General features: G+C 46.0%; 1 protein-coding gene across 3 annotated transcripts in view; it reads left to right on the plus strand.

Annotated features, from left to right (window-relative positions):
* Window positions 1-17,260, plus strand: part of LOC127655837 (protein capicua homolog) — a 57,259-nt gene that overhangs the window by 33,484 nt on the left and 6,515 nt on the right. For all 3 annotated transcript variants that reach the window (XM_052143836.1, XM_052143837.1, XM_052143838.1), the window contains exons 5-15: window positions 751-859; window positions 952-1,134; window positions 1,264-1,396; window positions 2,066-2,253; window positions 2,449-2,581; window positions 2,762-2,859; window positions 12,997-13,855; window positions 14,117-14,256; window positions 14,406-14,566; window positions 14,750-14,931; window positions 15,400-15,867. In XM_052143836.1, coding sequence (XP_051999796.1) covers window positions 751-859; window positions 952-1,134; window positions 1,264-1,396; window positions 2,066-2,253; window positions 2,449-2,581; window positions 2,762-2,859; window positions 12,997-13,855; window positions 14,117-14,256; window positions 14,406-14,566; window positions 14,750-14,931; window positions 15,400-15,867 — 2,654 coding nt within the window. The remainder of the gene's footprint in view (window positions 1-750; window positions 860-951; window positions 1,135-1,263; window positions 1,397-2,065; window positions 2,254-2,448; window positions 2,582-2,761; window positions 2,860-12,996; window positions 13,856-14,116; window positions 14,257-14,405; window positions 14,567-14,749; window positions 14,932-15,399; window positions 15,868-17,260) is intronic.

Consider the following 17,260-nt stretch of genomic DNA (forward strand, 5'->3'; position numbering starts at 1 on the left):
GAAATACTATATTATTATTGTATAATAAAAGTAAATGAATAATTATTATTCAATAGTTTTAATTGAACAATATCTTAACTTGCTCGTGGCATTGCTATGCAGTCCGGTTAAACCCTCAAGTCTTTATTTTGGCAGATGCTTTTATTTTGGCGGAAAACTGAAGGAACTAACATTTCAGTTGTTTGTAGTTCAGTTGACAACAGCCTTTTAATGCAGTGAAATGCTCCTATTTTTCTTTCTGTCCACAAAAACCCTGTATCATGGGGTTATTTTAGATTTGTATAGTAAATTGTATAAAACCAAAAATATATATATTGCTCATTTGTGTAATGTGAAATTACACAAATATGCAATTAAAGCGAATCTAAAGCACTTTAATTATAATGTGCTCAGCACATGTTAGCACATCGATCTAAACTCAAAGCACATCTGTCACTCAGGGCACCAAATAGATAGAATGTGTGTGTATCGAACACAGAACTGCTCTGAAATCACTGAAAACACATGTATAATGCACTGACGCTGTTTACATGTATTTAAGAAAGCACTACACAAAACAGCTGAGCACATAAGCTGCAGCACAGTGGGCAGCGCATTTAGACTATTCAATTAAATTGCAGCCCTCGCGGTTTGATAATCGCACTGGGTTATACCGTAATTTCGATTTCATTTCGATTAATTGTTCAGCCTTACTGCAGGATCCCACTGATTTTACCCCTCGGTTAATAAACTGATATTTTATGTGTCTAGGTTTTTCCCAGGTGTCCTTCCTGATCCGCCAGTCTCTGCCTCTCCTGGAAAACGTAGATCACAGTCCCTCAGTGCACTGCCTAAGGATGACAAAAACAGTCCTGGCAAGGTACACATTTACACATGTGTGTTTGCACAGTTTCACTCTATTTTCGCACAGACACATCCACTCATTCCTTCTTACCCTCTACATTTTTACAGAGGGAAAAAGATCACATCCGGAGGCCCATGAACGCATTTATGATCTTCAGCAAGCGCCATCGTGCGCTGGTTCATCAAAGACACCCAAACCAGGACAACCGTACGGTCAGCAAGATTCTTGGAGAATGGTGGTATGCCTTGGGACCCAAAGAAAAGCAGAAATACCATGACCTTGCATTTCAGGTTAATTGAAGACACTTACACTTGCATAGATGCATGCATAGACACATAAATAACCCCTATTAAGACTTTCCAACCCTTTATTGCCTCCGTTAATGTTTGTCTCTGTTTGTTTCTCTCCCTTGTATTCAGGTGAAGGAAGCACACTTTAAGGCACATCCTGACTGGAAGTGGTGTAATAAGGACAGGAAGAAATCCAATAGCGATGGACGTGGGATTCCAGGGAGCAAAGACATCCGTGAGAGGAGCATGTCAGAAACCACAGGTATGGAACAGGAAAAGTGTGTTAATGTGAATGGAGTAGAGTATAACAATTGATGCACATATTTTTCAAAGTGATTGTGATGTAATTGGCTCAATATTTTATCAACCTTTTTAATGTCTTGACAGGATTATGAAATGTAATTACCGTATACTGGCCCTAAAAAGTATTTGGACACTTAAGGAATACTTATGAATATGAATGGATGAATTTCATTGCATTATATGATGAAATATCAAACCAAGTGGCATCTGCAACTAATGGTGCTGGACCTTTTGTAGTTTATGTAGTCAATTCCCTTAAAGTTCACACAGGTGTCCTAGCAGTATAACCAAAATTCAACTCATTAACTATGGACATGTATGACTACTGTTTGTCTAACAGAAATTTTCTAAACTTTTTGTCTTAATTTTGAACAATATATTTATTGAAACCAATTAAAAAAAAATATTTTTGTGAAATGATTCACTTGAAAACTGTGTTTGTGCTATATTTTTTAAATACATTTTTTTGTGATATTTTGTTACAAAATACTAAGACATTCATACATTTTTAAGTGTGCCATAAGTGTCCAAATACATTTTGGGCCACATGCTGCTTAGTATATTTGTAATAAAACGTACAAGATAATAGTAAATTCTTCCATTAAATATTTTTTTGTAAATATTTCAGAACCTCCGTCTGTGACAATGGGGATGGAACTCAAAGGGGTGGTACCTGGGACGATGAGCGTGTCAGATCGAAGCGGAGGTGAAGGACATAGTCAATTGCCCCGTCCCCGTGCCTTCTCTCAGAGTGCCATGCACAGTCTGGAGAGGAGTGAGAGGGCCAATCCACAGGCACTAGCTGAGCTTGCACAGGTATTGGATGCAACCTCACATTTTGGATGTCTACTTTATCTGACACACCCTGTTCAGGTCTTGGAGCCTCTACCAATGAGCTGATGAGTTGAATCTGGTGTGTTAAATTAGGGAGACAGTCAACATATGCAGTTAGGGCAAGGATTGACAAATTTTCAGAGATTCATGCTCATTTAATTCTGTTTGTCTTTTTAGATGTGTGGTGATGGTGCTCAGATTTCAGGGCGAAGTGCTTTCTCTCAGACGCAGAGTGGGGTGAGTGAAGATATGACGAGTGATGAAGAGCGCATGGTCATCTGTGAGGAAGAGGGAGATGATGACGTCATTGGTGAGTCACACCTCATAATTTGAGAAGCTTTCTCTGGTTCTTGAATCCATAATATATTTCTAAAAAATAAGTTTTTAAGTGATGATGTCATATATTCTTGTCATTGTTAAGCTTTTTATTAACTACCTGTTGTGTCGTTATGTTTTAACAAATATAATTGTGGGTCATTGTCTCATTCAGAGGACTCGTATACGGGCAGCTCCATTGACTTAAAGTGTAAGGAGAGAGTGACAGACAGTGACAGTGAAAATGGATCTGGAGATGAAGGAGAACGCAAGGTATCTCTAATATAATATTTTACATTTTTTACCAATCTCTGTCTCTCTATTATTGGTCGACTGACATATCGCCAAGGCCGATAAATCGGCTTATATATGGAATTTTTTTAATTATTGCATCAGCCGATACATTTTACCCTTTGGCAGATTTGTTTCTTGAGGGCGCTGAGAATCGCCTACTTGCATGTGAAGCAACTGAGATGTGTAAGCAACCTGTCACAGTTCGTTTTATTGTTACATGCTATCATGTTACTGTCTCCTTTAAACGGTCCGCATATCAGAGCCACGACAGACTCGTTCGACTAGTTAAAGTTCTCAACTGTTTCATTCTCCCTCTCTCTCTCTCCTCAACAATTCCATGTAACTTTGAACTGTCTTGTCTTATGATAAAAATGCAAATATCAATAAAACTAATATCATATACCATCTGCAAATATGTGCATATCTCGTTTAAACAGATGTAATAAACGACCTCACAGAACTTGAGCAGATCCAGCATCCTGTGGAGCGCTCATATATCTTCCTCTGAAGCACGTATTCTAACAGTATCTCCTCAACAGTTCCCTTAAACATTTTAATGATAAAAGGAAAATATCAATAAAGCTTCTACTATATACCATCTGCAAATATGCTGATATCTCATTTAAACAGATGTAATTCATGAAACCTCACAAAAATCCAGCGTTTTCTTCCTGTTGAGTGGTCATCTAATATCTTCCTCTGAAGTGCGTATTCTATCAGCCAGAATCAATAACTTCAGGATCAGGATCAGAAGTTCCCCTTCTGTCGCTCTCTCCACGTTGTGTCAGAGAAGCGACACTAGGGGTCTCTCTTGAGCACCGATATTCACCTCTGAACTATGAAAAAAGGCCAATGAGAGTTGGCAACCAGTATTTGCATGTCCCGCCCCCGAACATACGGGTATTTAAGCGGCGCAAATACGGGAGTTCGTTCAGAAAATTTCTTCGGAGCCAATGGTCGTGTCTGCAACTGCTGCGTATACACACCGAGTTCCTGCTATCCCTCTGCTGCATGCTGTTGGATTCTACGGCGCACAACAGTGGCTTTCTCCTGTTGCACGGCTGTGCACTTCCTGCCCCTGAGCGCTTCGACAGCGCAGATTAAAAAACTCTCACAAGTTTTTTTCATAAAAGAGTGATTTTATTTAAAAGTGTAATTTCCTCTAAAAGAGCAAAACACAGCGGCGTTGAACGTCCTTTTAAGGATGCGTCTTTATAAAGATGCCTTTCCGCCCATGTTGTTTCTGGATGCGGTAGAGTGCTCTCCGCTTCCGACGGCCACAGGCGTTGTCTCGTGTGTCTGGGTAGCGATCACACCGAGGCTGCGTTTGTGGATGGTTCATGTTCTCACTGCGAGAACATGACCATGACAACGTTTCGGTCGCGGCTTGCTTACAACCGTGAGCAAGCCACTCCAGCCGCCACCCTTGTTGCTCCTTCTTCCCACGGGATTGAGGACGATGCGGCTGGCGATGGAGGCGATTTGGGGATGGCAGCGGGTGCAGCTCTGCCTGGTACGCCCCCTCGGACCACCCGCACCCCAGCACGCTCGTTGATTCCCGTCCGTGCTCGAGGCGGCGGCGACTCGCTTCACAGCCAGTCTGCCGACCCTCTTGCGATGGAAGCAGATGAGCTTGCCGCGGCATCGGAGGGCATGGTATCTAATGCTGAGGACTCCCCTGGGCTGCAGCTTTCGGGCCTGCACACCCAGGCTGAGGCCGACGCACAGATGACCGACATGCTTTCTCGGCAGCCAACAGCGTGGGCTTGGATTGGAACCCTCCATCCTCCCCACAACCATCACGGCTGGACGACTGGTTCCTGGGGTCTGGGCACCATTCACAGCCTCGCCCCCTCCGGTTCCGTTTTTCCCGGAAGTGCATGACGAGCTGACGTCTTCGTGGAGAGCACCCCTCTCCACTCGTCACACCGCCACAGGCTCGTCTGCCCTCGCCACCCTCGACGGCGGAGCGCGCCATGGGTACGAGGCGATTCCCCAGGTGGATAGGGCGGTTGCGATCCATCTATGCCCCGGAACCCCTACCACCTGGCGAGGTCGCCCCGTACTCCCTTCCCAGACCTGTAGAGCAACCTCCTCGCTGACAGCGAAGGCCTACAGCACCACCGGACGCGCCACTTCCGCCCTGCATGCCATGGCTCTCCTGCAGGTCCACCAAGCCAAGGCACTACGCGACATGCAAGGGGGTGGCCCTGATCCCGACACGCTGCAGGAACTGCGCTCAGTGACCGACCTCGCCCTGAGAGCGACGAAGGTCACAGCGCAAGCGCTCGGGCAGGCGATGGCCACGCTAGTGGTCCAGGAACGTCAACTGTGGCTGAACATGGTCGAGATGCGTGAAGCCGACAAGACTCGCTTCCTCAACTCCCCTGTCTCCCAGTTCGGCCTCTTCGGCGACACCGTCGAGGACTTTGCCCAGCAGTTCTCCATGGTAAAGAAGCACCAGCCCCAGCGTCGAGCAAACCGCGGGAAGCACACGCCCCCTGTCTCACGGACCCCCTCGAGGACACGGAAGGCTCCCAGGCGCTCCTGAGACAACGCACCCAGAGCCCAAGACGTTAGCTCCGGAGGTGGTAAGACTGCTCCGTCCCCCGGTGGAGGGCCGGGAGGAGAATCCTTTGTTTTTTAATTTGCCGCACCCCCTAACAAGGGCTGCGGTACCCAAATTCTCAATAAAAGAGCTATTTCCTTTGTCTCTGGGGCACATGGCCCGCAAATGCCGTTCTCACGGCACTCTGCTTTCAGGCCTCAACAGTCCTGGCTCCATGGACGCGGTGTCCCCGCCTTCAGCCCCACGACTGTTCCCCGGCCGGCCGGTTCAGACGAGTCCAGAGGATGCCAGTATCAGACCTCCTCTTCAGTCACGAACCCGCCCCCTTCCGGATGCGCGGAGCAAGGTAAGTGCTTTGAGTTTATTCTCAGCACCAGAGCCTCGGGACACCACGTTGCCTCCCGACGCCGCATTACCTGTTCTGCACTGCTGCGAAGCCCCGCCGGGTACATCCAAAAAACTCGTCCCCTTGGTGCCCCTAGCACGGAGTTTAGAGGCGTGGCTTTCACTGACCAACCTGTCACGCTGGCTGCACCGGACCATTCGACTCGGTTATGCAATTCAGTTTGCCAGGTCTCCGCCCCCCTTCGTGGGCGTACATTTTTCCGCAGTACACGGCCAACATGCCCATTCCCTGCGCGAAGAAATCGCCTCCCTTCTATTAAAGGACGTGATAGAGCCTGTCCCTCCAACCGAAACAAAGAAGGGTTTCTACAGCCCTTACTTCGTTGTACCCAAGAAAGGCGGCGGCTTACGACCGATCTTGGACCTGCGGTTTTCAATCGGACCTTGTCGAAACTCCCGTTCAAAATGCTCACCCAGAAACAAATTCTATCTGGCGTCCGGCATCTAGATCGGTTCGCAGCGGTAGACCTGAAGGACGCGTACTTCCACGTCTCAATTCGCCCACGACATCGACCCTTCCTATGGTTCGCGTTCGACGGCCAGGCGTATCAGTACAAAGTCCTCCCCTTCGGCCTGTCTCTGTCCCCTCGCGTCTTCACGAAAGTCGCAGAGGCAGCTCTTGCCCCGCTCTGAGAAGCCGGCATACGCATACTCAATTACCTCGATGACTGGCTCATACTGGCCCACTCCCGAGAGTTACTATGCGCACACAGAGACCAGGTGCTCAGCCACCTCAGCCGTTTGGTGCTTCAGGTCAACTGGGAAAAGAGCAAGCTCTCCCGGTCCAGAGTATCTCTTTTCTCGGTCTGGAGTTAGACTCAGTCTCAATGACAGCACGTCTCTCCAACGAGCGTGCTCAGTCAGTGCTGAAACTAGGACAACTTTGGACAACTAACATGGACAACTTTGAAAAAAAAATCGAATTTAACACCTGTACATGGCACCAATTTTTACTGTTTGTTCTGTTAGTTGTCCTAGTTTTTTGAAGTCTTCCTTCAAGCCAGGCGCCGTGGTCCCGCTAAAACGTTTCCAACAGCTCCTGGGGCATATGGCATCCTCCGCGGCGGCCGCGCCACTGGCGTTGATGCATATGAGACCACTTCAGCACTGGCTCCGAACTCGAGTCCCGAGACGAGCATGGCGCCGTGGCACGCACAACGTAAAAGTTACCTCTGCCTGCTGCCAAACCTTCAAACCCTGGACAGACCTCTGCTTTCTAAGGGCAGGAGTACCCTTGCAGCAGGTGTCCCGACCCGTTCTGGTCACAACCGACTCCTCCAAATTGGGTTGGGGCGCCATGTGCAACGGGCGCGCAGCCGCAGACCGGTGGAACCGAGGCCCGCTGTGCTGGCACATCAACTGCCTAGAGCTGCTGGCTGTTTTTCTGGCCCTGCAGAAGTTTCTTCCGTTAATTCGGAAACAAACACGTCCTAGTCAGGACAGACAGTACCACGGTCGTAGCCTACATAAACCGCCAAGGCGGAGTACGCTCCCTCCACATGTCACAGCTCCACATGTCTCCTCCTTTGGAGTCAGCAGCGACTCAAGTCAATGCGCGCCACTCACATCCCCGGCAAACTCAATGTGATAGCAGACGTGCTGTCTAGACAAAGCTTGCCTGACGGAGAGTGGAGGCTCCACCCCCAGTCGGTCCAGCTGATTTGGGACCGGTTCGGCAAGGCTCAGGTAGACCTGTTTGCCTCCCAAGAAACCTCACACTGCCCGCTCTGGTATGCCCGGACAGAGGCTCCCCTCGGGGCAGACGTCTTGGCATACAGCTGGCCGGCAGGGCTGCGCAAGTACACATTTCCCCCAGTGAGCCTTCTTGCACAGGTGCTATGCAAGGTCAGGGAGGACGAGGAGCAAGTCATTCTGGTAGCCCCTTACTGGCCCACCCGGACTTGGTTTTCGGACCTCACGCTCCTCACGACAGCCCCTCCCTGGCGAATTCCCCTGAGTAAGGACCTTCTTTCTCAGGGACGGGGCATGCTCTGGCACCCGCACCCAGACCTCTGGAACCTCCACGTCTGGCCCTTGGACAGGATGCGGAAGATCTAGCCGGCCTACCACCGACTGTCATAGATACAATCAATCAAGCCAGAGCCCCCTCTACCAGGCATCTCTACGCTCTAAAGTGGCGTCTGTTCGTGGACTGGTGTTCTTCCTGAGCCGAAGACCCGCAGAAGTGCGCAGTTAGGTCAGTGCTCGTGTTTCTTCAGGAGAGGATGCTGTCCTCCTCCACCCTCAAGGTGTATGTCGCTGCTATCGCGTCCCACCACGACACGGTAGACGGCAAGTCTCTTGGTAAGCACGACATAATCGTCAGGTTCCTAAAAGGTGCCCGGAGGATAACTCCCTCCCGGCCTAACCTGTTCCCCTCCTGGGATCTCTCGGTCATCCTTACGGGACTCCAGAGACCCCCCTTCGAACCGCTTGACTCAGTTGGACTCAGGGCCCTCTCTCTCAAGACCGCCCTGCTGATCGCGCTCGCTTCCATCAAGAGGGTCGGGGACCTTCATGCGTTCTCTGTTAGCGACGCTTGCCTGGATTTCGGTCCGGCAGATACTTTCGTGATCCTAAGACCGTGACCGGGCTATGTGCCCAAGGTTCCTACCACGCCCTTCAGGGATCAGGTGGTGAACCTGCAAGTGCTGCCCCGGGAGGAGGCAGACCCAGCCCTTTCACTGCTGTGTCCAGTACGTGCTTTACATATTTATCTGGACCGCACACAGAGCACCAGACGCTCTGAGCAGCTCTTTGTCTGCTTTGGGGGACAGCAGAAAGGGAACGCTGTCTCCAAGCAGAGACTCGCCCACTGGGTTGTCGACGCCATTTCCCTGGCTTATCACACCCAGGCCGTGCCCCCCCTTGCGGGTCCGAGCTCACTCCACCAGGAGTGTTGCGTCCTCATGGGCACTGGCTAGGGGCACTGCCCTAGCAGACATTTGTAGAGCAGCGGGCTGGGCAACACCTAAAACTTTTGCGAGATTCTACAATCTCCGAGTTGAGTCAGTATCGTCCCGTGTTTTCTCAGGTACCGAGCCCATAGAACTCGGTAGCACGCCCACCGATCTGACCGGGTGAATCGCTTGCACCTAGCGCCCTTCCCCTAACCAGGGAAACAGTGCCTTCATTCCCAGGAGATCTCAGGTTTGGGACACTGGTTGATTCCTCCCTAGCCCTCGTGGGTCGCAGTTCAGCGGAGGAACTCGCCGACCCAAGCCACTGCGGTACCGCAAGCTACCCTGTACTGGTATAGGTGCTCCACAGGTAAGGCCTCCTTCGGACTCCCCTGTGTGTAACACCACGGTTCTGTCCCTCTGGCGAGCGGACTCCCGTGTTTCCCTTAGGCAGTCACGGCTGCCTCGGTTGCCGTGCTGTATGTTCCCCCCTCTATGAGGCTGGATCCACCACCGCACCAACTTTTCCACATAGGCCCTAAGGCAGGCCTCTGATGGTTTTGCCACTTAAACTTGCCTGCCCTCTCGGGTAGGCTTGGCCTCCGCCGGGTCTTCTCCGCCCTGAATAAGGGCTAAGACCCCCTTCCCTCAATGCGTGTAAGGGCCCCGGCCTTAGTTGCTCTATGCGAGAAACATAGAGAGAAAAGAGGCCCGGCCAGGTTGGCAGCCAGCACCTTGTTCCCCCCCAGGGTAACGATAAGGAATCCTGATGGCTTAAATGGGGCATTGGGGAAGGGTACGTGCAGCCTGATACAGTTGGTTGTCCTGCACGTAAGAATACCTGCTCGCTCCTGTATCAGCAGTTCACGTACACGGCTCAGCGCATGGCACTTTTATAAGTGGACCCCTAGTGTCGCTTCTCTGACACAACGTGGAGAGAGCGACAGAAGGGGAACGTCTGGGTTATGTATGTAACCTCCGTTCCCCGATGGAGGGAACGAGACGTTGTGTCTCCCCTGCCACGTCGCTGAGCCGAGCCACTGTTGTGGCAGGACCATTTCCGGCTCCTCAGAAAAATCCTGAATGAACTCCCATATTTGCGCCGCTTAAATACCCGTATGTCCGGGGGCGGGACATGCAAATACTGGTTGCCAACTCTCATTGGCCTTTTTTCATAGTTCAGAGATGAATATCGGCGCTCGAGAGACCCCTAGTGTCGCTTCTCTGACACAACGTCTCGTTCCCTCCATCGGAGAACGGAGGTTACATACGTAACCTAGACGTTCCTCTGATTCACAAATAGTGACAATCTGATCCAGGTTGTTTAAACTGCCAGGAGATTGCTGCTTGCGCTGGAACTTCAAAGTAAAAGTGCTTCACGTGCGTTTTAAGTAAATGTCTTATTCACTATTCACTGTATGTGCAATTGGTTTGATTCTGTATTTTTATTTTTTTTTATGCGATGCTGACGTGGACATGCCATCCATATTTGCTGGATTACTGTGGATTAAATTTTAATCAAATCAACATTTTCTGACTGAACGTAAATTAGAAGAAACTGCTATCTACCATTTAAAATACATTTTATTTTTAAATTATTTTTTACAAAGTTAAAGTTTAGTGTGAAATTGAGTAAATATAGTGCCAAATAAGAGTTTATTAATTTGTTAGCAATTTTATGTTTATGGTATTTACTATATTAAATTGTGTGATATATCAGTATTGTATCGGCCACCTGCGAGATTAGCCCTTGTTCGGTGAATCGCACCTACAAAATCCACTGTCCAGGTTAAATGTAGATTTTGAATAGACTCAGATTTTTGAACCGCACGATGTGGGTTTATGTTTTCTCTTTTAATGTAATTTTGAGTGTGACTATGATTTAAGGATGGTGTATGCAAAATCTCTAGGATTATTAGTGGTGTGTTCCTTATTACATGAAGTGTTCTTCTGAAAGCAAAACGAAACAAATGAAAAACAGAATGTAGGCTGTCATTCACGCAGCCTGACTGAAGCAAAGCGGAGTGTTTACTCGCGCGATTAATCATTAGTGACACACTGACAGCTTGTGATGCGCGAATGGCTAGCATGCGCAGTGCAAGTCTAGTCGCAATTGAATAGTGTTTAGTCTCTCATTCAGCTGATGAAAACACGCTGCTTGATCATGAGGAAGGACTACATCAAGATTGGAATGTCGATGCAGAATTTATATAAATAAAATAGTCTACTCCTCTCTCGCCATTGCTGGAGTGCCAGTGATTATCCCTCTGCATGCCAATGCTGGCATGCGTCCCATAGGATGTGAGACCTGCTGTATACAGGATATGTCCCTATGTGTCCATCTGTATGTCAGTAAAATTTTGGTGTCAAACTGAAAGGTTGGTTTGACACGTTTTGTGTAATGTGTCCAAAGATGAGATCCACACAATCCATTTGTAATTGAATGATATCTGATTTAATTTACTTTCTATACTTTATAGACAGTTCTACGATTAACCAAACTGATATGAGATGCTTGCTGATTTGCTTCTATTCTTAGAGACAGTACAGTTTAGTACTTGTTCTACACATCAGTTAATACTTTTAAATAGTACAAATTGTGCATGTAACATTTAGTATTTATTTATTTGCTACTTCTAGAACATACACTGACATACTGAGTTAAGCATATGGATATGCTACTGTTGCTGCTGCTGCTGCACAAATAGAAAAACACAAGACATGCTGCATCAAGCGTGTATGACATAAATACACTCCCACAACAATGCAGTGATCAATGCTGGTTTGTATCTTTTGTGATAGTTGTGCATGAGTCACTGCTTTGGCCAGAGTAGTGAAGCTGACCACTGTTCTTAATAAAAATCCACAAGGTACTGCACATTTATTGGCTTCCCAGCATCATCTGCACATTTGAATTCTTCCCAGTAGATGTTGATATCCAGCTTTTAACACTTTGGGCAACTGAGGGACTCATACACAACTGTTACAAAAGGTGCAAACGTTCATTGATGCTCAAGAAGGCAACATGCCAAAATAAAAACCTTGGGGAAGTAACATTTTAAACAGGGTGATATGCATTTATTGTTATTATTTTGTCTTGAGGAATACATGTAAATATCTGTTATGTAGCTTCTGAAGGGAAGTACTAAATAAAAAATATATATATGATCTTCTATCTCTTAAATTTGTATCTGAAAGTGGTGTAAAAATAAACTAATGCTAAAATAACATTTGTAAAAAAATATTTTCATAATGTACTAAGTTAGAATGCACCCTGTATAATTAACAGCATTAGCTGAGAGAGAATATCTTTCATTTATAAGCAAAATGGAAATTATAGCTGAAATTGACACAAATGAATAAGAATTGATTTGAGAGCCTTTTTAATCAGTCCAGTTGAATCATTTGATGTTGTGATGTAAAACAATAAATAATTATATATTGATTCGTGACCTATGTATTGTGATATTTTTTGTATCATGAGGTGAATGGTGATATCCAGCCTTATTAAAGCCAAATTATCATTTGGTTGTCCGCTTTGCTGATCGGAATGTGCACAGTAAGCGTGATGCAAATACATTTTCTCTACATGTGGACAGTCCTCACCTGCGCAGCCATCGACTGTACTAAAAAAATATCACAAAGCAGTCATTGTGCGTATGCGTCGAACGCGTTCATATTCACTTGTGATCAAAAGAGTATTCTTTGAAAGGCAACGCAGTCCACCGGATGCGATCCAAACTGGAACGCGGAAAAATTAACTATACCCAGGCCTTTACTCATCTTTGTGTTTTTCCAACACTGTGTAACTTTCTTTCCTCCGTGAAACACAAAAGGAGATATTCCAGACTAAGAAAGTGGATTTTAATTTATACTAAGAATCTCCAAAAAGTTGTCCATATTACTTGTGTGCTATATTCCAAATGTTCTGAAGCCACACGCTTTGTGTGAGGAATAGAGTGAAATTAAAGCTGTTATCCACTGATTATCTGTTATGCCGTACAACCCTGAAATAAATAGGGGGAAATGTAGAACTCTTGCACTCTGTATAACTAGAAAATTGCATGTGGTCCATAGACTTGTTTCCCTAGATAAATTAATCAAGTTTACAAAAAAGGTTATTACATTTTCATTAACTACTAAAGGATCTGCATCATTGCATATGCCTCTGCTGTCTTTGGCTGATTTATGTTCTTTTTTTAATTTATTTTCACTGGTGCAAATTTTGTTCTTTTTCATCAGAGAGTTTTTGCTCCTGTGATTTGCACCTCGTCTTATGGCCCTGGTCATGGTCGAAGTGTGTCTCTCTCTTCCTACCCCACCTCCAGACGCTTTAGCGATGCACCCTCAAAGAGGAAGCGGACGATGGAGGGAAGTGACGGAGAACGAAGAGGAGGTGAAAGATTTGGGTCTCAGTCTCTCCCCCAGTCCTCTAGTGGTCATTCCATCCTGATCAGTTCTGGTAGTGGAGTGTCGTCAGTGCTTGGAGGAGTGAGGGTGGCATCCACTGTTGTCACTAATGTGGTGCGTCCTGTCATCAGCACGCCATTGACCATTGCCTGTAAATCCCCTCATGACAGGAAACCCGCTGCCCAGGCGCAACTTCTCATCGGACCTGGGGCTATAGGAAATACGGTGACATCCTTAGCTGGAGGGGGTGGGTACTATTCCTCATCATCGCCCAAACCTGTTACCGCATCAGCAGGTCAAGGGGGGCTGGTGACCAATTTAGTCTTGGGAGGAACCTTCCAGGCCCCGCCCACTGTACAGCTTGTCACGCCTCCACAATTAACCAACCCAGCCTCTCCTGCCTCAGCACATAATAATGGTCCACTGCCTTTGCCCATGCTGCAGCCGCACATTTTGCCCTCTGTCTCCTTATCGCCCTCATCAGGCCAAAAACCGATAACACAGGTCCAATACATTCTTCCTACCCTCTCTGCCAACAATCCCAAGAGCCCCTCCCCTCAGCAGGCCAGTCAGCCAACCAATATCTTCACCCTACCCACAGCTCTGCCTACTCATGCCTCACTGGCCAATGGAAAGCAGTCGGGATACATCTCTAGTCCTGCTGTGGGAGTGGTTAGCCCAGGAGCCAGAGGTGAGGAATCATAAATATCTGATGTACGTGTAAATTTTGTTTGCATTATGAGAATGAAAATCTGGGTTAAATATTTTACCAGTATTCTTGTTCATTTGAAAAGAGTATCTTATTCATTGTATTGTGGCTCAGAGCCACTATATCTTTGGCTTTGGGTTATACACAAGCTCTGTTCTCCATTGTTTTGTGCTGTGCCAGATAAGACTATGTGTGCAAGACCCAATCATTTTTAACACTCTGTTCTTTTTTATCTTCCTGCAGGGCAAACACAGTCACCAGTCTTGCAGAGCAAGATGCTGGTTCCCATGGCAACAGTGAGGGCTGCTCCTGCCCCTTCTCAGCAGTTTCCTTTGGTAGCCCCTCCTCTTCCTGTTCAGAATGGAGCACAGCCAGGAAGCAAAGTGAGATCTTAAATGTTAAACATTTATGTAACAGCAATTTTACACTTAATAACTCGTATGTGCAATTGTTTTTACATAAGTAACTGTGGTTGTAAAGTGATAGAAATCTGTTTTATGTTTCATGTTTTCCTTTTTTCCTTTCTATCTAGATAATTCAGATAGCTCCCATGCCTGTCGTTCAGTCGCAGCTCCCTTCTGGTGCATCAGTGCAACCTGGGAGCCCATTTTCTGTTACTATGGGAACAGCTACAGTGGTTGCCCCAGGCTCTACCCCATCTCAAACCGTGCTGCTACCACCCCCACCTTCAAGGTATAACATAATCTCTCACAGGCATACTAATACTCACCTAGCCACACATAAAAAAAGATCTCCTATTTTAACAACTCCTACACTGCTGAAGTGTTGCAGCACTAGAGAATAACCCTTACTTGCTTCTCTCACTCTAAATGCTTTCTAAACTTGTTCCTGTGAATATCACTTTTTCTCCCACAGAATCACATATGTACAGTCCACTCCTGGGGTTCCCTCTCCTTTGCCATTATTTCCCTCGACAACAGGCTCCTCCTCTCTGACAGCATCAGCAGCACCTGGATCTGCTTATGCGCCTTCACCATTGGCAACCTTTTCAGCCATTTCTCATCCAGGGCAGACTTTGGTGCAGCCTCTGATTACAGGTCCGTTGACTCATAATAAATCATAACATCATTATGTAGATTTTAGAGAACAATATTTTACTCTTTGAAATAAATTATCAGTTAAAATACCCAAAAGTGCATGATCAGTGCTATAATTTAAACAAAACTGAAGCTCACTTATTTGCTTTGTTCTATTCTGAACTTTAAGTGCTAATTTGCATATTGAAAGTGATAGTTCACCCTAAATGAAAATTCAGTCATCATTTACTCTTCTTAATGTTGTTCCAAACCCATTAAATTCTTTGATCTGTTGAAGACAAAAGAAGACATTTTTGAAGAATGTTAAGGCTGCGAGTGCCTAGGATTTTGCTAAACATCTCTTTTTGTGGTCCATGCCAGAAATAAATTAATTTGGGTTTGCAACAACATGAGGGTGAGTAAATTACGACAAAATATTTAAACTGTTGCATTGCAGTTGTCATTTCTTGCTGTCTTCTGCTTCAACAGGTCAGCCATCCCTATTGGCCCCAGCCCAATCCCCCAGTGCCCCTCATGCTCCAGCCATCTCCGCAATATACACACCCACAAATGTGACCTTGGCAACCGGGGTGGTGTCCATGGCGACGGTTTCACCTAGTGTAGTGTACACAGTGTCCAGTCCCTCAAGCCTATCTCCCCACATCCTTCCTAAGCACAGCACAACAACCTCCATGACCTCCTTGAACTCAGATAGGCAGGGGAACATTCCCACACACTCTGAGCATCAGTCGCACCAGGAGAAAACACTGGATCGGCAGCATACGGAAGGGAAGGTCTACACACAGCTCTCTGAAAGGCAGGCAGAGAAGGTCTCGCTCTCACAGACAGACAAACAGTTCCAAATCCCCAGTAAAGGCAGCAGCTGCTTAGCTGCACCCCCATCAAGCACCTCATTGCCACTGCAACCTGGAAGTCCTGCTCAGCCCTCTCACTCTGGTAAGAGTACTAGGCTTGGGATCGATGTCTTTTTCACGCATCGAAAATCGGAAGATTTTCCAGATGATTATCGATATATACAGTATGTCGGGATTTCTTTGTATATATAGGGCCTCTCGTTGCAGGGGGTTCGCACCCCGGGCACATTCTAAAATTCTCAAGTTGTTTTCTACAAAGGTATGCACACATGGCCAAACTCAGCGTCAAAATTCTGCAGTGCCACGGAGTGCAACTTGTATAGTTTTCAATTAAATTCGACCCAAATCATAAAAGGACAAAGATTATATACTCTAGCCATCACTAGATGATATATTGTGAGCATGTATCTTTCATATAGCCTAAACAATGTATTTTCAGTTACAAGTATGTCGTTTTGTTGTTTGACAGCTTGAATGAAACCTATTCATGGCTACATACAAAGAAATTGCATAATAAATGTCGGCATTTATAATCGTTCAGTTTACGCAGTTTCATACACTAACCTGCAAACTCATCATTGTCACTTTGGACTGCCATCGCTGTGCCACATCAGTCCATCCTGTGTGTGTGTTACATTTATCACCCTCTTATTATGCCACCTCTTATCCTCCAATTATGCCAGACTGTTAAACAGAGGCCAACAGAGTGAATTGGAAAGCACGTAAATTAGGCTTCTAATAAATCGGATCATTTTAATATATCTATGCCTAAAAAATATATCTATAAAATAGCATGCTGATCAATAATCGATATATCTTTATTTTATGACATCCCTAAAGAGTATGTAGGAAGGATAAACGGCAATAACAGGACCAAGCACACCAATAGCATTAATTTGTTAAGTAGATTTGTTTGGTCATAGCACCCCAATGGTGATTTTTACATAAAGTTATTTAAAGCTGTAAGTTAAATCAATTCTCATAGTACAATTGCTTATAACTTTTGATCAATAGATGCCGCTTTCATCAAATTGAAATGGCTATGTATGTATATTCTACTAACGACACAAGATTTGTTGACATGTTACATGCAAACAGTTTCATATATTAGAATCTTGTAATTTGGACCATCATGCTCTGAAGATGGTCTGGCGCAAACATTGTTATGTTTAGGATGAGTTTTAAAAAGTATGTTTGTGACAAAATCAAAAATGGTGGACATACTCTCACTGAACACTTTATTAGTAACACTATGGTCCTAATAAAGTGCTTGACGTGGTCTTCTGCTTTTGTAGCCCATGCGCCTCAAGGTTTGACATGTTGTGTATTCTGAGATGCTATTCTGCTCACTACAATTGTACAGAGTGATTATCTGAGTTACCGTAACCTTTCTGTCAGCTCGAACCAGTCTGGCCATTCTCCGTTGAACGTTTTTTTGTTTTTGGCGCCATTCTGAGTAATATAGATACTGTTGT

This window comes from Xyrauchen texanus, chromosome 15, assembly GCF_025860055.1.
Source record: "Xyrauchen texanus isolate HMW12.3.18 chromosome 15, RBS_HiC_50CHRs, whole genome shotgun sequence".
Lineage (NCBI taxonomy): Eukaryota > Metazoa > Chordata > Actinopteri > Cypriniformes > Catostomidae > Xyrauchen > Xyrauchen texanus.